Here is a 21,111-nt window from a genome sequence, read left to right as displayed (position 1 = left end):
CAGTCATTGCATGTATGGCTCATTCCTCAGAAATCCAATGAATGTTTATTGTGCTTTTTTTTTTTTTTTTTTTTTTTCTTTGCAACTCTTCATGGTCATGTTGTTTCTCAGTTCCGTTTCTCAAAGCAGCTGGAGTTCTGAGGGGTGACTTGTCTCAAACTGGGTATCTGAATCGCAGGATCTTTGTTGAATTCGACAAGGTGGAAATTAGGATGGGCACAACCAACTCTTGGAGTGTTGTAGAACCAGAATGTTGCTTAGATGTAGTGAATTTTCAAACATTAGTGAGATATTCTTCTGAAAAGACTTAATGTGAGTCAGTAGGTTCTGGCTGAAATTACTCCAATCTGATGAATTCATCTCTAAGGGTCTTAACCCTCTCATTTAGAATGCTGCTGTTTGTATGGGTTTTCTTAGAAGAGGCCCAACTAACGGAAAAGAGATTTCTTCCAAGTTCTGGTTTGTTGCACCTCCTTTTTTTCACCTGAACTTTGTGTCCGTGTTACTGCTCTGCAATAAAGATGGCCAAGCACTTTCATTTTCTTCTTCTGATGAATGAAATAGTTATCCTTTTGTCATCTTTTGTTTATGATAAGTGGTGAATGGATGCGTGTAATATTGAACTCTTTTTACTTGATGCTTTCTAAATTCCCTTTAGATGCTTTTGGAAGTAGTGCTTCTGAACCCCAGCCCACAACCCAGGCTGCTTCTAGCTCCTCGGCTTCTGCAGACCTACTTGCTGGTAATAAAGAACTTCTAAAAGCTTCTTATTCTAAAGCAAAACTAAGAAATGGTCTTTGAAATTTTTTATTGGGTGTAAGTGGACTTCTGCAGTGGAATAAAATGCTTGTTCACAAGATTTCTTAGTATTTTAGTTGTCTTAGATTAAAAATACAGTATAGTGCCTCCATTATAAATCACTGAAGTACAAGTTAACTTATTTTTCTGTACTGTTCACTGATTAAGAGTGTATAGATAAAGTTTCTTAGACTGTAGCAGTACTTAAGCAGTATTGCAGGCTATGCTACTTATTTCTTACTGGTAATTCATCTTTGTTTCTTGGTTGATTTAGTTGAGACATGTTACACACTTAGGAGCTTAAATGAATGACTTGGTGGCAGTCTTGCATTTGACTGAGGAGAGTGGGGTGATGAGAGAGGGCTCTTCTGAGCACAAGTGCATAGAAGTGATCGAGACTGTCTCCTTATACGGAGTGAGATGAAGTCTCTGCTAGTGCTGAATGTGGCATCATTGTCACACCCTATTTCAAAGGTTGAAAAAATGTATTGTTATGTATTGCATCCTACAGATAAGCAGTTTCAGCTGAATTCTGTTTGTACCATTCTCCAAAATTTGTGCTATACTGTGTATTTTAGTGGCTATAGTGATTGTGCTAAACAGTTGCAACTCTTCCCCATCCCAGTTGGAAGTTTGTAGAGAACAAGATCCCAGTATGTCTTCCTCAGATTTAAAGGAAACTAATGCACTTATGGTTTAAGAAAGACTTGGCTTACTTTCCCCCATGTTTCTGAAAGGTGAATTTATCAGTAGAATGGGTGGGTAGGTTATCCTTCATGAGCTTCAAAGGTGGTCGTTAGCTTTGTGTTGTACCTTTGTGGCTTTAATTCTGAGCTGGAGAGTGATAGTCTGCCCTTTATGCAACTGCTGACCACTCTAGGTATGGTGGGCCCTGATGTCTGTTGCTGTCTGTATGTCTGAAGGTGTCTCATGCCAATTTACACTATATCAGAAGTCCAACCCTCTGTATGTTTTGCCTTTATATGCTCTTGAGAGGTCCTCCATTTTATGAGGAGTATATACTGTGAGATACTGAGGTATCTGCTCTAAGGGCTGTGAGTTGATACAGGTGGGTGCTTGCATGCTGAAGCCATCTCAGAAGAGGACACATTTTCTAGTACCTGCTCTAAGTATGGACATCACCTAGTTGTGCTGCAGAAAGGTAGAAGTAGTCTAGATAATGATGTGTATGTCTGTTCTCAATCGGTTCCAGTGCTCCCAAGCCAATTACTTAAAGTGGGACATAATGCATAAATACATGGTAAAGCTTTAGTACAGGCAGCTTCAGGATTTTGAGGTAGAAGGCCACTTTTTGTTTTAATATTGCTTCAAGAGGTATTAGTCAGTCTATGGATAGCTTAATGCTGGAGATCAGGCTTTAGCTAGTCAGTTCTGAATCATACCAGTCATTTGTGGTTGTGTGTGTTATCAGGGGACTGGGTGCAGAGATGTCACACAGAAGCTATTTCTGCTTATGCAAACATTACAATACAAAATATTTTGTCCTTATCTGTAATTAAGCTTAAATTCCAATAGGAATTACTCTCCAGATGGCTTAAACTTCAGCAGTGTGCTCTCCAAATCTAATGAGTCACATTAAATCAAAACCTAAATTATAAAAGAGATAAGTCTAAATACTCAAGCAGTCCTGAAGCAGTTGGGGTGAATAGACAACGGGGGGTTTTTTGTAATTCTATTTTACTTTTGCTTTGAACATACATTTAGAAGGATTCCAAGTAGATTTAAATCTTTTCTGGCAGATACAGAGAGTGTGTAAACATCACAGCATATTGCTAAGCATTTGTTCACCCTAGATAATGGCAGATGCATAGCCTGCAGTGTAATCCAGTTTTAAAAGTGTCCAGAATTCATATGGTGGCTGAAGGCTTGTCCTTCATGGTTTATGAGTGTTTGGTTGTACTGTTTATATGCATAAAGTTGCGTGTCTACTTACAATGCATTGTTGCCTTGAGTGTTCTGCTGTCAAGTAAGTTTTTAGTCTCTTCTTGACTCACTGGAAAATATCATAGAATTTTTTTTCATGCTCTTCTAAGCCTCTCAGCAGACAACACTAGAACTGTGCTGATAAATAAGATAGTCTCGCCATTTTCCCTTCTAGATCTTTCTGTCCAATTAAGCTGTGTGCATGTGTATCCCAGTACGTACTCTAATAGCATGTTCTTACAAGAAATCTTACTTGAACGTGTAAGTAAAAGCAACCTCAAAACCAGGCAGTTGGGGATGTCCAGACAACACATCTAATTTAGTTGCTGCTGTTTCTGCAGGCTCCTTCTGGGTCTTGTGCAAGCTCCAGACAGCTAGGAACTTAATCTGTTAAGGCATTTTTATGACTTCTGTTCCTGATGTTGCTGTTAAATTGCACAAGGCTAAATGCTATGGAATTAGAACCAATCATCATGCAAACTGCACCTGAAGCTGAGGAGAACTCTCTTCTTTAGCTGGAGAAACAGACACTTTATGGGACTTCGCAAAACTTTACATAACTTTCTAAACAGAATCTTAAAAATGGATATTAAGTTGTGCCCTGCTGCAAAGCTCCTTGTTCTCCCTCAAGAAATGAAACAGATTTAACTGAGCACAGGATCTTTAGATGGCTCCAGTGCTTTAGGAATTTCTGCAGTCAACTGCCTTTGTCATCTCTGTATCTTGTCAGTCTGCTTCTGGTTTGATTCTTTGGAGATTAATACTTTTTTTTTCAGATAGCTGGATGCATGGAGCTTTGCCTTGGGACAGGTGATGAACTAGGACAGAGCTTATATGTAATGATCAGAGAACAGGTCAGGATTTGTGATGTTTTAGGTGTCTGCTGCAGACCACGTGATCAGGAAGAGGTAGTAGAAGCCTTTTTTAGGCAGCTGGAGAAAGCCTCTCTATCACAGGCTTTGGCACTCGTGGGAAACTTTAACCACCATAGTATGTGCTGGAAAGGTAATAAGGAGTATGTCTGGGTACAGGTAATCCAGGGGGCTTCTGGAATGTATTAGAGAATCTCTTGATGTGTATGATCAAGACGTACCAGAGTGAGTTCAGTGAAGGGCCACTGAGGTGGTGACTGGTGCACATGACATATGAGGAGTGTCTGAGAACTGGGTCCATTCAGCTTTGAGAGGGAAAATGGGAGGCCTTATAGATACCTAAACTACCTCAATGGAGGATACAGAGAAGACTAGCCAGGTGGTTCTTGGAGGTGCACAGCAACAGGAAAAAAGGCAATGTGCGCAGGAAATTCCCATTAAACACTGGAATTTTTTAGTTTTATCATTAGGATGGTCAGATATGATAACAGGCCTCCCAGAAAGGCAGTGAAGCCTCTCTTCTTGGAGGTGTCAAGGACAAACTCTGGGCAACCTGATTTGATTAGACTGGCTTTGAGCAGGGTGTTGGCCTGACTGATCTCCAGAGGTCCCTTCCAACCTAAATTATCCTGTGATAAACCCGCTTCAGGAACAGACCTGAGGGCTGGTCTCTGATCCCAGTGCATTTGTCCAAATTCAGAATTGGCATCTGTGAGTGTGTGACTTGCTCTGGGCTAGGATTTGGGTGATGAACCCTGAATTAAGCCTAATAAACATGAGAAAGCTCACACAGGCTTTTGAAATGCTCTTTACTTTGGACTGCAGAAAGCAGGCTGCTCTGCTTCCTGCTCCTGCTTCCCTGGCTCCAGCCAGTGCTGTTGGTTGGTAGCATCTAAAGGGACCCATTTAAGTTATGCTTTGTTTTCAGTCGTTGCCTGCAATCTGGCAAGCTTCAGAAGGAAGACACAATTTATGAGGTGTTTCTAATCAGGTTGTATTCTCCTGGACCTGTAGTGCATAGTCAGGTTCACTGTCCTCTCTCAGCTGTGTGGGGGCCAGTGTACTTGTTCATTTAGTCCAGGCGTTCCCGTTGATGGCACAGCACTCTTGTTTCCCTACTGAGGGTTTTGGTTTGAATACAGTTGGCTACTGCTCACTCACTTCTCTTCTAAAATATACATCTGTTGTGTAAATGAGTCTGATGCTTGCATCAAGCATATGTGTATAAATTTCTCTTATTCTTTCAACATTTGTTTGGTGTTTAGTCTTACTTTGTTCTCTGCAAAAGCAAAGTTTTGGGGGAGAGTGAGATCTATAAGTAACGATACAATTGATGCTCACAATTTGAGCACAAGTTTTGTTGAGCTGTAACCCCTCTCATAGTTAAATGTCTTTCAGATGCTTGATTTCATAGCTGGAAAATGTGCTCTTGTCACTGTTTGTAAGATGTCTGCATAATGTGCTGTAATCTCTATACTCTGTGACCATGAAAAACAATATGGATAAAAAAGTGGTTAGAAAATCTTCAGAATTTTCTTTATTTTCCCATTTTTAAAAAGCTGCCTTCCCCACTGAACTGTTAACTAAAGAAAGCTGAAGAAAGAAAAAGGAATTAGTTGACTGATTAAACAAGAGTGGTACAAACTATCTCAGTAAAAAGAAGGTAGTAATTAGGGTTTAATGTAAATAGAAGATCTCATCTAAACTGACAAGTTGTATTGAATACTTAATGTCAACAATGTGACTGTTGGAGTAGCAAGTTTGATTTTTTCAGATTCCACCCACATGAAAAGATCTGTATTTACTTTGGATGAGGATAGGACTTAAAATGGTCTCTACAAATTGGAGAAAATTGTCTAAAGGAGAAATTTCAAATGAGTAAATATTCAAGCTTCTGTCCATAGGCAGCAGTGATTAGCTGGACAAATAAGGACAGTGCATAAGGCAGGACATTCCCTGAAAAGAAACTAAAGGCAGTGGTAGAGTGCTGGCTTATCACTGTCTTGTGCTCAGCTGTGGCAAACTAATTCACTTCCTGATCTGATAAAGGGGGAAAGAAACCAGCCTGCAGGTTGTGCAGAGTAGTCTTCCTGCTGTATTTGTGTAGTCACAGTTGGAGCACTGAGCTCAGATCTGATCCTTTCTGTGTAGGAGCAGCTGGGAAAAAACAAGGCTGAGAGACTGAAGATGTAGTATAGAGGTCTTGGACATAACTGTCAAGAGATTGAGTAAGAGGAATAGCTTGTAGACTAAAGTGAATTGAGGAAGTGTCATGTATCTGTTCTAATTTTGATGGAGTCTTTGCATATTTAATCAGTTTCTAGAGTCTGTAGATAATACAAATAAGCTTAAATTGCAAGGGATATCAAGTTATACAGAGGGCAAGGAAGGGATTTTAATAATAGTCAAGTATGGGCGCGCATTGCTTACAGGCTGGAGAATCTCCATGATTAAGGTTAATGTATATATTGTAAACCCTATATTTATATAAATAAACCCTACTCATGGAGATTCTCTAGCCTGCAAGCAGTTCACTGTGGATGCTCTTGATCCTGCTTTGGCATGTGAGTGGAAGAGGCAGCAGCTTGAAGACATCTTGATGAGGGAGACTAGAATGTTTTAAGATGGTGAAAGAAGCTAAACTGAATGAGTAAAATGCTGCCTTCTGAACTGAGATTCCAGAGTAGTTGGTGATCATATGCTTTTCTCGAGTTTGTCCTCTCTTTCTCTTTTTTTCTGAACTAGTTCTTGTTTGTTGTATTCTGCCTGTGAGATTACTTACCTAGAATGATAGTGTGTAGTACTGGAAGAATTGTGTTCTCTACTCTGTTGGTCTGCCTCTGAAGAAATCTAAATAATAAACATTAAAAGTCTTTATTGGTGACTCTCACAAAAAAAATTTCATGGGTCATACCTGGTGTGCCAAGTATGCTTGTGTAGTACTGAGTTATTTACAATGATCTAGTAAGAATTGTCTCTATCATTCTGCCTTCTGTAGATTGAGGTTTTGTTAACCACAGCCCAACAAGACTGATTCTAATCTTCACACCTCTCTTATCTGGCTTTTTCAAGGCTTTGGAGGTTCTTTTATTGCTCCCTCCCCATCACCGTCCCCAGTCACTCCAGCTCAAACCAGCTTACTACAGCCTAACTTTGATGCAGCTTTTGGAACAACAACTCCAACGACTGGTAGTTCATTTGATGCATCAGGTGAGCCACAGGGTTTCTTCCTGTGTATTTTCTAATGTCTTTTATGTGTTAGATGAATTAATGACATATTTAGGCTCTGAATACAAGCAATATCAGTGATTTCCCTGTTCCTTCTGTCACATCCTCCACCTGATCTGAGTGGGACATGACACCTTCTCTGCTGGAAGAACTCAGGGTGGTGGTTAGGCTGGTCTGCGCCCAAAAGCTCTCTGTACCCATTTTTTATTCTACCATATCAGTAAAAAACAAACTAGTGTGAACATCATCCTTGCATGTGCTTGATTGCATGAATCAGGAGTTATGCAAGAAAAACACTGTTCTGTAAATCAAGTATGTAGGCAAGTCATCCTCCTGCTGCTGCTGAAGCTGTTCTTGAGCTTGCATGGCACCTAAAGGTACACAAAATGGAGACTGAGGTCATGTTCTTTGCCTGACTATAAGCTTAAACTTTCGTCACTGCTATCATTTTGTTTGTATCTCTTCCATTCTATATTTTCCATGCTGGGTCCTTGCTACAAACTTAAAATTGGTGAGTTCTGCAACTGTACAAGAAAAAAAGGTTGAAGTAATACTGCTGCTTGGTTATTTGGTTGCTTGCCAGTGCACATGCTACCCTTTCCTGTTAACATTAGCATGTACCTCAAATACAGATCAGAAGATAGAATGCTGGCATGAGATGTACCAGACGGTTTGACTTCAAGGGATCTAAAAAATGAACTTCTGAATTAGATGGCTGGATTAAGGAAGCTAGCTCTGTCAGTGTGGATTGTTCTGGTTCCTTCTGATCTCATAAGATGTTAGTAGGTTTCCCTGATGCCCTGCTGCTTGCAAGTAAATAGCAACATCTTGAGACTTTCAATCCTGTTGCTGTAAGATGTCAAGGTATAAGACTGCCTTTGCCACAGTAATTCTGACCGGTGTTTGCTGCAAGATGTTAATTTTAAAACCCTTTAAATTAATACCTCCTGGCAAATGTGTGTGCATCTGACATCTCTCTAAGGATGGCTATGAGAAAAACAGTGTCATGTGGAAGTGGTGCTGTATCTATGTAGATTCAACTCTCCAATTAAAGTCCTTCTAGGCATGTCCTCTCATACTAGTTCTCATCGGTATAGCTCTTTCAGGATTACTGTACATTCAGTGTCTAGTAAAATAACATGCATGCCCTTGCTGGCATTACTTTTAATGTCAAATGGTGTTTTGTTAAGACTTGTGACGTGGTTGTCTGTGCTATATTTGTTGGAGCAAGAGCAAAGTGGCAGGTAGTGGTTTTCTTACCACAGCTGCTGTTCTAACCCACTTTCCTTTCACTTCCAGTATTTGATGGCTTAGGTGATCTTCTTATGCCAACTATGGTTCCTTCTGGTCAGTCTATAGCTCCTTCAGCCACAGCAACAGTCCCTGCTTCAGCAGCAAGCAAAGGCCTCGGAAGTGATCTTGATTCATCTCTTGCAAACTTAGTAGGCAGTAAGTGACAAATTTTGGTTTTAAGTGGTGTGCATACAGCTATGGTATTTCCACGGAGCCAAATATCTGTCTGTGTTAGCTCGCTTCAGTGTCCTCCTGTTCCCCTGAGAGACTGGGGAAGCTATATGCAAGAATAAGGCCTGATTCAGACAGCTGGTAGTCTGGGTTTGTAGTTTGTCCCTCTTTGTGCCCAGGATCTGAGTCATATAATGGGATCTGTTCAGTAGGTATGATTTGTAATGTGTGAATGTCCCAGGTACATTCAGGAGCACATCAGACTCTTAATGGGTGTGCCCTTGTGTAATAACAGATGGAAAGGTGAAAATTGTCCAAAGCATCTGTGGAATTTAGGAAGAAAAGCTGGTGGACACAAATAGCTGACTTCTTGCTTAATGAGAGGAGTAGCAGTGGGGTGAGGAGTACACAACAGCCAAGAACACACCTTCTCTCAGACAGCGAACTTTCCAAAACATATTCTTGAAATGCTAAACTAGAAAATGTTCTCTTTCATGTAGTAGGAAAAGGGCTAGAGCCTTTATAGCCAGAGATCAGTAGCTGCAGCCCTGCAAAAAACTTAAGAAGCCCACCTAGCCTAAGGTGTAATACTACTGAGGGTGTACTTTGGAGGATTGTGTAAATGGAATACTATATTAGTATATGTAAACACACCACCGCAAAGATATAACTGACCTCATGATGCATACTCTTCTGTTAGGTGTGAGGGGAATCTACCATGCTTAGAAGTCAGCAGGACTCTTAATCACTTGAAACCTCTTCTGCAACTCATTTGGTATATCCAAGTTTGGGGGAGAAAATCAAACTTAGCAATTTGTGACTTGCAGGACTTGTATTGGTCATGTGAAAAGAGTATTTTTTTTTTTAAACTTAGTTTAAAACTTCTTCCAAAGAGTAATTAATGAAATTACTTGGAGTTTCAGTGTATGATAGAGCAGATAAAACAGTACAAAACTTCCAGGTAGCATTCAGATGTATGTGTATGTGAAAAATAACTTTTTATTTCTGTATGTATATTGAGGAACAGAAACTGGTGTAGTCATTCATGGTAAATACTTTGGTGCTCTTAAATAACTTAGTATTTTTTAGACCTAAATATATTGTTACTTTGGTTTGCTTACGGAGCAAAAATGGCTTCCTCAAGTAAAAGACCTCTGCAGGGTTTGTCAAAAGTTTGTCCTAAAGAAGGGGTAGATGTGGCCAGTCCTCTGATGCTGTCTAAATGAAGACAACGAAAAATGTTTTACTCTCTATAAGCCTATGTGCAATGAAATGTGAGCTATTACTTTGATATGCTTTAATTTACTAAACACTAAACTAAAAGTTTTTTCCTTTTTTCTTAAAATTTTCAGATCTTGGAATTTCTGGTACCACTTCAAAAAAGTAAGTTCAACTTTGTTTAAAAAAATAATTTCAACTCTGCTGTTTAGTCTTCCATCTATTTCAGTGTTTATTAAGAATCAATTAATTGGTTATGTGCCCCCTCACCCCAAGAAAATCGGTTCAGAAAAATTCAGGATAAAGTGTTCTATTCTGTACAGGTTCACTGAATAAAATTAAGGTTAAATGTTCTTGACATAGCTTTTAAACTTGTTGCCTTTAATATGAGTCTTCGACTTTTTTTTCTGTAAATTACTGTCTTCGTACTGGATAGCTGATTTCCAAATAGCTTAAAATGAACAATTTGTCCAGATAACAACTTGTATAGCTCCCCTCAGTAATCCAGGCTAATAGTTTTGTTACCTTTTTAGAGACGCTGGGTGTGCTTATCATGTAGGCATTGGAATACTTGTAAAATAGAAAAGAAGTTCATTCCATGCAGTGAAAAGCTTCTTTTTGCAAGAGGAAATATTTACAGCATTTAATTTATTTTTGAATGTATTTTCTTATTCTGATTGATTGCTTCTGAGCTGAGTCTTCCTCTCAATGCAAAACCAGTTTATGGTGTGTGTACTGGAGAATGTGTTATGCTTCTGCGAAGATGATAGGAGGGATATGTATAAACACATCATGAGGTTTATCTCCAAAACTTAGCTTCCTTCAGTCTACTCATTCAAATAGTGTATCTTATTCTGGATAAAGCAGCCTCTTAACAAAAACTTGTTTTGCAATAGCCCTTTTATTCTATGAATGATTTGTTTCTCTTGTATCTATTAACTTTTTTCAGAACTGAATGCTTTCCTCCTTCAGCTGTCTGAGCAAGATTTCCAGCATTGCAATGACCTTTCAAAGACTTCTAGCAGGCAGCTCTACTGCCTGGCCCCAGTAGAATAGGCAGTAGCAGTCTCCCTACTTTGCAAGGGTATATGCAATAATATGTTACCTTCAGTCAATACTAAGTAAAACTTCTCTTTAATCCTCACCACAAAGGCCATAACCATGTAACTGATTTCAGTATAGAGTGTACTGGTGTCTATTGCTAACAAACCTTTGAAACTGAGTGACATGAAAAGTCTATATTTCTGTTAATAACTTAAACTGCATAACCCATAAACTAATATAGCTGCAAGTCTAATGTTAGTGTATACTGCAACTGGTTCTCATTTTCAGTGTGAGGGTATGTAAATAGTAGCTCTGTCTCTCTCCCTGTTAGGGGAGACCTTCAGTGGAATGCTGGAGAGAAAAAGTTAACAGGAGGAGCCAACTGGCAGCCAAAAGTAGCACCTGCAACATGGTCAACTGGTGGTGTCCCAAGTGGTCCGTTGGTAAGTTGTTCATCCATTGATACTACTGGTGTTGAAACATCAATATTTTATGAGACTATGCAAGCATACATGTAGGCACTGCTGCTGTCTACTTGAGCTAAAGAGTTTGCTTCTTTATAAATGATACGATTGTTTCAAGTCACATCTTTAAGACCAGATTTACAGGTGGCGTAAATAAATCATTGAGTCCAGGTCAATGCAGATGCACTAACATATGTATCAAGATGTTAATTGACATGTACACTTAATACCTGTGGGCATGTCCAAGTGTGTGGTTAGTTGTATAGGTCTTGCCAGCATCAGGCCCAGGTTAATTGCCTAAAAGACAACGGTGTTGATCCAAAGCTGAAGGAAGCAGAGAAAATAAATAGGTTTTTCTCAAGCTTTCCAGAATGAAGTAGATAAAAAGACTACACAGTATTCATACTGATCAGATGATTGATGTTAGATTAGAAGTGGGTGGCTTGTTTAGCAGAGCAAAGTAGTCCCTGGAAAAGTTAAGACTGCCCTGTAAAATGTATCAGGAGGCACTAACTTTGAAAGAAGAGGGTTGAATTGAGCTAAAAGTCTAAATTTGACACAAGAGCAACTTGATCATGAGTAAACTGCAAGAGTAGTCTGAAGAGAGGTTATACCTCATCTCATAAGTCACACATGGCATAAAACAGCCTCCATTTGTAAAACGTTAGTTTGGGAAGGGAAGGAGAGGACTGTCAAGGGGGAGCATGACCTGTTCAGTTTCTTGTTGCCCCAGCCAGATGCTAATTTGACTCTAAGCATGTTCCAGCTTGTTCTTTAACCATATGGAAGATACAAGAATTGCCTGAACTTGGTACTTCATTGAATGTATTATTTGTAACGTCAACTTTTTTCTTAATAGAAAGGCTGGGCAATACTATACAGCGTAAGTGAATTTTTTTTGATCTCTCATAGTACTTACTTACTAAACACGCAGGTACTAACAGCACCTCCCCTGCACTACAATTATTACCGCTGGCTTAAAACTAGCTAGAAGCTGCCTAACACGGCTGTTCTTGGACTGTCTGTCCATCAGTCAATTCTCAGGCCATGTGTTGAATATGATAGTAGTGATTAACTATTTCTGTGCTGTAAGCTTGAAAATAATGGCTTCAAACCATCTTTGCTTTACTTGGATGTGAACTACCAGATGACTTGTACTACCTGAAATTTCTGACTTCTGTAACATCAGCCTGATCTTGTAGTAGTTTTACCATCTGATAAGTAACTAGCCTTTCTGGAAAGCTGAGTAGTTTTGATAGCATTTCATGAAACATGGGTACTGTATATATTTTTTCAGATTCATGCACTTAGATATTTTGTGTGTGGTCAGTTGACCCTGGCTGGATGCCAGGTGCCCACCAAAACTCCTTTATCACCCCCCCTCCTCAGCTGGACAGGAGAGAGAAAATATAACAAAAGGCTCATGGGTCAAGTTAAGGACAGGGAGAGAATTCAGAAATTACCATCACGGGCAAAACAGACTCAACTTGGGGAAAATTAATTTAATTTATTGCCAATTAAATCAGAGTAGGGTAATGAGAAATAAAACAAAATTTAAAGCACCTTCCCCCCCATGTCTCCCTCTTCCTGGGCTTAACTTCACTCCTGATTTTCTCTACCTCCTCCCACCCCAAGCACCACAGGGGGATGGGGAGTGGGGTTTGCAGACAGTTCATCACATGTTTCTGCTGTTCTTGTTCCTCATGGGGATGACTCCTCACACTCTTCCCCAGCTCCAGCATAGGGTGCCTCCCACAGCAGATGCTCCTCCACAAACTTCTCCAATGGGAGTCCTTCCCACAGGCTGTGGTTTTTCATTAACTGCTTCAGTGTGGGTCCCCCACAGGGTCACAAGACCTATCAGCAAACCTGCTCCAGCATGGGATCTGCTCTCCATGGGTCATCCTCAAGTCCTGGCAGGAGCCTGCTCCAGCTTGGGCTTTCCACAGGGTCACAGCCTCCTTTCAGCCATCCACCTCCACCCCAGATTGGGGTCCTCCATGGGTTGCAGGTGAATCTCTGCTCCGCTGTTAAGCTCCATGGGCTGCAGGGGCACAGCTGCCTCACCGTGGGCTGCACCAGGGGCTGCAGGGGAACCTCTGTTCTGGCACCTGGAGCACCTCCTCCCCTCCTTCTTTACTGACCTTGATGTCTGCAGAGTTGCGTTTCTCACATATTCTCACTTCTCTCTCTGGCTACAATTGCTCAATTGTTTGGTGGCATTTTTTTTTTCCTTTCTTAAATATGTTACCACAGAGGCACTGTTGCTGATGGGCTCAGTCTTGGCCAGTGATGGGTCCATCTTGGAGCTGGCTGGCATTGGCTCTGTCGCACATGGGGAAGCTTCTGGCAGCTTCTCACAGAAGCCACCCCTGTAGTCCCCCCCCCAACTACCAAAACCTTGCCCTGCCAACTGAACGCATTTTGAAACCAAAGAAAAACAGATCTGCAGGAAGAATAAATTTGGAGACCAAAATGAAGTTTTCCTTCACGTCACTGTTGAACCACTTAAGTTTCGGTCGCTTCTTCCCTTCCTTGTGAGCTTTCACCTTCTGTATTAAAATCATCAGAATTTCCTGAAAGCCCATTTACTTGACCCTAGTGCTTTGAGGCAAAAGTAGATTCAGTTTGTGTGGCCATTTTCTTGGCATCTGCCTAACTGGATTTTGAGCTACTGTGTGTTCCTGTGGTTGCAGTCAGTTCACTACATCTGATGTATCTGATGTCATTAATCTGTGTCCTTCTATTCCTTGCTTTCCACACCTGAGCGTCCAGATGTTGCTTTTAGTTTGGGGACAGCTGTGCTGCTAGTGCAGTATAGCTTTTAACTGAAATGCTCCCCAAAAAACTTTCAGACTGAAAAAATAGGTTTGGAATTATTAGCCAGAAACTGTAGGGTATTTGTTAATAAATGAATCTGGAATACATTATCTTCACTTGTCTTCAGTTTCCTAAGAAACTGGCATATTTTAGTCTGGAAGCAAGGATCAACCAAGGGCACTAAATGCAGCATTCAGAGAAGTGGACTGTGCACTAAGTAATTCCAACATATATCCAGAGACACTGTCCTTTGAACTGAGAGTGTGCTAGCTGCCCTCCGAGTGCGGTGGGATATAACTGACTCAGGATAGGTGGTAAGGATGTGGAGGCTCAGGCATGACCCTACAGCTTCTGTAATAGCTTGAGAAATTGTGCCAGTATACTTAGGCTGTATGACAGCAGTGAAGAAATTCTGGAAAATCCTATTACCATTTTTAAATCCCTTCCTTGAATGCTTCCTGCCTCTCTTCAGAGTTGTTAATAATTGGGATTGTCTATACTTCTGTGAAGAGGAGACTTGGATGCTTTCAAGTTGACCGTGCATGGGAAGTTATAGACAAGGGAACCAGGTGTGATGTGTAGGTTCTGCTAGGTAAGTGGGGTGGCCTTGTTCAGGGATTCTTTTGTGCTGTATATCCAGTCAGACTACTAAACTAACACTTCTCTCTTTCTGAATCCTGATGAAAGATCACCTTTTTTTACCCTTGTGTTATTTGAATGAGACTCATAACAAGCATATGAATGAAAAGCATAACCAGATAAACTAAACTCTCCTTAGTAAAGTATGTAATGGTTGTGATTGTGGCTGAAGTGTGTGAAGTTATTCTTTAACTTAAATGAATCTTACTGCATAAAAATACTTCTTTTTTTTTTTTTTCAATTGGAAAATAATTATAGCAGTTATTTCCTTTAGCTTTACAATCTGCATAAGCTTTTACTAAAGTACAGTACTACAAATGCTATAGTATATTGGCTATCAGTTATGAAATTGGGATGCTGTCTTACACTGTAGAAGGCAGAAAGTACGTATCTTTCGGACTATTTTGAGTTGCATTCAGTAAATAGACTCCATTCATGAAGAGAATGGAGTCTGTCGCCCTTCCTTTCTTACAAAAAAAGCAAGCTGAGCATCAGTGTAAGGACTGACTACACTCTCATTCTTTGAAGCATTGTGGCTTTCCAGAACAACTTTGAGAATGCTGAAGACTCCTTGTGATTTCCAGATAGTTGGTGTTAGAGATTCTTGCATTTTTTAATTTTTTAAAAAAAAATTTTTAGACGGGAGCTGTTCCTCCAGCAAGTGCTGTTCCTGCCACAGGAGGTACTCCACCTGTCCCACAGCCAGGAGCAGCATTTGGGATGGTGAGTCTCTTTCAATACGCTGTTCTCCTTCCTTCACCCAGAAGCCTTCTCACAGTGTGTTAAATTACAGCCCCCAGCAGGCGCAGGCGTACCCATGATGCCCCAGCAGCCAGTTATGTACGGGCAGCCTATGATGAGGCCACCATTTGGAGCTGCCACTGGCCCTGGTGTACAGGTAAGTGTTACTGCCAGATGAATGTTTAATTGCTCTTCATTTCTCTAGAAAGTAGCTTGTGTGTATGCGTTATGTCAGTTCAATTCTAGCTGTAGGTCTGTAAATAGGATTTTTTTTTTTTTTTTTATACTATAAGCTCTCTGACTTGCAACATATCACAGGGACCACCTTGATATTTTTTCACTTCCCTTGTATGAGACCAGTGGGACAAGTTTGAAGTCTCCCTCAACTAACTACATCCAGGACCTGGTTTGGGGGGATATTTGAGTAAAGCTCAAAGTGGAGCTGATGGACGTTCCTATTAGTTCAGAGCTTGTGAAAATTTAGTAGAGCTGCACTCACTATCTTCCCTCCCAGCCCACCAAGAGATTAATCAGAAAACCGACCTTCTGCTTATGGACAAGTTAAGGTCTCCTGTTCTGGGATGACAGCTGTTTCTCAGAAAGTACAATTTTATCTGTTTCAGGCTGTTAGCTTGCTGTATTTCTTTCAGTGCAAAAACAACTACATTCAATTATGACTTACCACGGTGTAAGTGGTGGAGTGCTCAGGATGCATGCTTTTCACAGCAATACCCAAATTTCTGTACTGTGGAGTGAAGTTTTTCTTCTAATTTACATTATTCATTTGCAGTCCTCCAACTTAATCTTAATATTCAGTCACTCTGTATTCTTTTGTAAGTGGGAGTTATATGACACTGCTTCATTTTTCATGTTTTTAAACTATGTTTACTGAGTCTGACATTGTGACAATCACATACTTACATATAAAGGGGACATAAGTTTGGCCACTTAAAACCAAAGCAAATATATTCTTAATTCTATACTAATTAAAAATAACCAGGAGACATTGTGTCACAAGTTACTGGTTGCTGTGGGTATGAGTCCTTTCTTTAATATGATGGAAAAAAAAATCTAATGGAATAATTAATGATGAAGCAGGTTGAATGAATGGAGGCATGCCATCCTTCCTGTTGAACTGGGTTGTATCAGCTGCTTCTCCGTTTCCTAAGGATTCTTTTTAACTTGAAGCTAATAAGTTTGGAAGTGCACCAATCTGTACCCACTCTGATGCAAAGCATTTAGCTCATAGCCACTCGGTGATGCAACGTAAATCATAATACCTGTTCCAGGCTATTTTTTTCAAAATAGACTTGTTTGTAATATCTCTGAAAAGGAAAGAGCTCCTTACAGAGGAGAGGCAGGGAGTGACTTAGCTGTAGTATTTTGCTTCTTTGTAAGTCAGAAGTCTATCTTGCCTTTCAAATAGGGTGAGAGATGGAAGTTGATGCTGCAACTATAAATCTGACTTGTAACACTTGAAACAAAGCCACCTCCATTTTTTTGCAAATATTAAGCTATCAACCTGTAGCAAACCACACTTTTGAAGTAGGGAAGCAAATTCCTGTAGAAATTTTTCTGGGTTTTCTGTGTAGAAATGGTAAGAACTTGAATCTACTCTAAGTGAGGAGATAGGTTGTAGGTATTACAGCTCTGCATTTCATATATAGCTTCTTGGTCTTGCTTTTCCTCCCACTTTAAAACTGTCTCTGCACTTACATTATCAAGAATTTTTTTTATCAACAATTTTTTCTCTGAGAAGGGTAGTCATCAAGGTGCCAGGGCTACATATAAAATACCTCTAGTGCTCTGAGTAAGGTAGGGATGGGGAGGTGTAAGGACAAGATGGGAGAATCATTTGGCTCCCTAGTGAGAAGATTTTCATGAAACTTGGAAAACTGACATTTTTTGTGGAATAACTGATGGTCTTTCTAACTACCAGAGAAGGAACAGAATATAATATAGTCACGTCTGCAGTACACTTTGGACTCTTATTTGCAGTACTTTGGGCCCCTTACTACAAAAAGGACATTGAATTACTCAGCTGTGTCCAAAGAAAGGAAACGAAGCTGGTGCAGGGTCTGGAGCACAGGTCGTACGAGGAGCGGCTGAGGGAACTAGGGGTGTTTAGTCTGGAGAAGAGGAGGCTGAGGGGAGACCTCATCGCCCTCTACAGCTCCCTGAAAGGAGGGTGCAGAGAGCTGGGGATGAGTCTCTTTAACAAATGATAGGACAAGAGGTAGTGGTCTCAAGTTGTGCCAGGGAAGGTTTAGACTGGATATTAGGAAGCATTTCTTTCCAGAAGGGGTTGTTAAATGTTGGAATGGGCTGCCCAGGGAGGTGGTGGAGTCCCCATCCCTGGAGATGTTTGAGTCGGGCTGACATAGCGCTGAGGGACATGATGTAGTTGGGAACTGTCAATGTTAGGTTAATGGTTGGACTGGATGATCTACAAGGTCTTTTCCAACCGAGATGATTCTGTGATTCTGTAAATGCCAGTCGCTGGGATTTTCATACTTAACTCTGCAGCATGCATTCTGCTTATTCTGCACCTTGGTGTTTAACATCTAACAATTGCTTAACTTCTCCCCAGGATGATCCTAACACCATTGTGTCTTACAGGGAGAGTGATTTGAAGGTGCACTAATTAGGATATGCAGTGTCTACAGCCTTATCCATTAAACGAGCCAAACATTGTTAACCCTGTAGTAAGATTGGAGTCTAAACAATGCTTGAGCAGAATGGCAACACACTGAACTTGCAGGAAAATGAGAACTTTGTGTGCTTGCAATGTGCTTGTGTGAGAAGGAGCTATATCTACCTAATGCTTGTGTATCCTTGTCTGCTTTGTTTTTTTTCTGCCTTCCTGGCTGGCGTCTGTTAGCTTTCTCCAAGCCCAACTCCTGCTACTCAGAGTCCCAAGAAACCTCCAACAAAGGACCCGTTAGCGGATCTTAACATCAAGGATTTCTTGTAAACAATAAGGTATTCTGTGATTGCCTGCCTAAGCATGTTACACTTGTGGTACGTGTCTGGCACACAGATGTTGATTAGGCTGGTAGATTGAAATATGACTGATAAAATTATAGCTGCAGAGATAGGTAGAAACATGCACTGATAATGTGGTAGTTTTAAACAGAAAACCAAATTCTCTGTTCACACTCTTAATTTTAGCCTGAAAGCTTGACTTCTGGCTATTTTTTTTTTTGCCAAAAGTGAGTGCCAGGAGAAGTTCTCTTCAATCTATAACTTCCATTATTGCCTTGTTTCCATTCAATCTGAGTTCATGTTTGGTTGTGTTTTTTTCCCTAAAATTAATACTGAAACAAATAGAATCATAACAGGCTACAAACACTGGGGGCAAAACAGTGCTGAAGGGGCTTGTTCCAGTCTTGTGGGTGTGGAAACAGATTTGGTATCATAGGTGTGAAGGGATCAAAAGTGGCAAAACTTAACATATCCTGATCATCAAGAGAAGGTTGTTTGCATCTCTCAACTGCTGCCAGCTAATGTCCTCCCCCACCATACAATTTTTCAAGGCCTTGCTTTTCTGAATGCTAAGGCATGACATCCTGAGCAGCGCCATGTAGAACAACAGTGGGGAAGAACAGAGGAGTTAATAAAGAGAAAAAAATGGAGAAGCAAAAGAACAGTACTGCAGAATGGAAGGAAAGAAAGGCGAAAACATTACCACGAGGGTTTTGGAGAAGGATGCAAAGAGGGCCAAGCAGAAATACCAGATTGAAAACTTAATGCAATTAAAAAATAGTAATGCAGAAGTAAGGTAGGCCCTTTATAATTCAGACTACGATAATTTGGCAGGTGAAGAGAGGACAATCATTACATATCTTTAAAGTGTTCTTCATAAGTCTGTTGTCTTCGAACAAGTCTTAGAATAAAGTTATAAGCCCCCTCTGCACTGGAGTTAGCAGCAGTGGGTGGGATCAGGCTGGTCTTAGCAGGCACTACCCAGTCCCACTTCCCCTTCTCCAAATTCTAGCCCTGGGGAGGTGTACTTGGTGGCACTTGGTGGAGATGGCCAGGAGTGGAGATGCACCTTCATTGCCGGGACTCGCTGCTTTCGACTTGGATTTATAGTAGACAGATTTGTAATTGTCTGTGGAAGGACTGCTGCTTCATTAAAAACTCATAACTACTTTGAGGTGTGAAGTGATGAGCAGATTTGGTGCTCTTTCTAGAACATGCTTTATCTAACTTGTTATTCCAGTTTTCATCTACTACTTTTCTATATTCACAGCTGCAGTTTTTCTGACTGGATGATAAACACGTGAGTTTGGAGTCTACAAATGGATGCTCAGAGTTTCAAAGTGAGCCACCAGTACCAAACCCAGCGCTTACTCAGACTTTCTCCTCCTCCTGAAACGTGTAGCACAGCTGTGAAAGTGAACATTAGGAATGTGTACTACCTTAGCTGTTATCCCTACTCTCGAAATTTGTGTACTTGGGTTATTTGTGTTTTACAATTTAAACAATGGATGTATGTTTCTGATGCCTTCTAGTGCTTTTCTGAACCTATCCTATGGGGACAGATTATGCAGCTGTTGTTTGGTGAGCCATTTGGAGCGATGTCTGTGGTTTTTGAAGGTTTCAATGTATATAACTTTTTGAGGACACCTAAATTTCCCTAGGACTCAATTTCTCCTTTATCTGTTACGAAACATAGTGTGATAATACCAGATAGTAAGAAAAATACTTATGAAATTGTGTGAAATACATGTTTTGTTTTTCTTTTCCAGTCACAGGAATCTCAATTGTCGTGAAAAAAGGTTTTATTTTTGTGGCACTGTATATGTTAAGATAATTTAAAGTAATATAAAGATAAACTTCCATAACAAATACTTTTTCGATGATTTACCAAGAATGAAAAATCATATCTGAAAGAATACCATATTTATTGTTGGTTTTATTTTTAAATCTATTTTAATTATTTAAGTTTTTGCACTTAAAATTGGCATATTTATCAGTTCTTGCTAAATGCACTGAAAATAAGTAAAGGGTCAGTTTTTCTCCATGTAGTTGGGAAAAGCAACTATAGTTGTGCTGGCATTAAGGAACTTGAAATGAGAGAGCACTCTTTGGTATATCTGTAGTCAGAACATTTCAAGTGATGTTACTCATCTCTGTTCAGTTCTTACGTACATCTCTTAATTTAGTGCTTACCTGTGTATGCCTTAGGCTAGTGTTTTCTCCATTGCCCCGAATGCGCTGTGAGTAGCTTTTGTACTATTGGTGATTAGATTTAATTCTGATCCAGAGATCCATGCCCTTTACTGTACATAATGTGTTTCTTTAATTTTTATTTGTTCTCATACTGTTTCTGCTGATGGCTTGGCGTAAGATCTTGACTCTTCAATGAGGTCACTGTTGATCAGTGTTACAAGTGGCTTGGCAGTTCTCTGTAAAAACATACTGGATTGGAAAGATGTTCACCTAAAGTCTTTCAAATTAACTATTTAATCAATGTATGGTACCATTAAAAGTGGTTGTATCTGAATTTGCTGTGGGGATAACATACACCGTAATGGGAAAGTTCTATAAAAAACTAATTTCAAAATGGCTCTTCTTTGTATTTCAGTTAAAAAAAATAAATCAAACAAACAAAAACCAGAACAAAAACCCCCAGTGCATGTGTGCCCTCTGAGATGCAATAAACACCTTGATCAAAGTAAATATCTTGTTGCCAGTTTCATGATCACTGAGATGTTGAGCACGATAATACACTTTGAGAGGGGGGGAAAAAATGAATGTAGGTCTTGTCACTTGCTGAGGCTGCTGCACATGGCAGTGACTTCTGCTGGTATTTAAGCAGTACGGCAGAGATCCATACAAAGTCAGACTGAGCACAAAGCCATAAAGTGAAA

At 40.1% G+C, this 21,111-nt stretch overlaps 1 protein-coding gene across 1 annotated transcript in view; it reads left to right on the top strand.

The window, feature by feature from the left end:
- SNAP91 (synaptosome associated protein 91) overlaps positions 1-20,910 on the top strand; it is a 73,368-nt gene extending 52,458 nt beyond the window's left edge. Inside the window, exons 22-30 of the mRNA XM_074895970.1 lie at positions 659-742; positions 6,687-6,824; positions 8,142-8,291; positions 9,659-9,689; positions 10,900-11,011; positions 15,131-15,214; positions 15,285-15,389; positions 18,114-18,214; positions 19,488-20,910. Of these exons, the coding sequence (XP_074752071.1) occupies positions 659-742; positions 6,687-6,824; positions 8,142-8,291; positions 9,659-9,689; positions 10,900-11,011; positions 15,131-15,214; positions 15,285-15,389; positions 18,114-18,206 (797 nt within the window). The 3' untranslated portion in view covers positions 18,207-18,214; positions 19,488-20,910. The remainder of the gene's footprint in view (positions 1-658; positions 743-6,686; positions 6,825-8,141; positions 8,292-9,658; positions 9,690-10,899; positions 11,012-15,130; positions 15,215-15,284; positions 15,390-18,113; positions 18,215-19,487) is intronic.
- Positions 20,911-21,111: the final 201 nt, after the last annotated feature.

Source organism: Athene noctua, chromosome 1 (assembly GCF_965140245.1).
Source record: "Athene noctua chromosome 1, bAthNoc1.hap1.1, whole genome shotgun sequence".
Classification (NCBI taxonomy): Eukaryota; Metazoa; Chordata; class Aves; order Strigiformes; family Strigidae; genus Athene; species Athene noctua.
The sequence above is the reverse complement of the archived record's forward strand: the minus strand, read 5'-3'. Positions and strand labels throughout refer to the sequence as shown.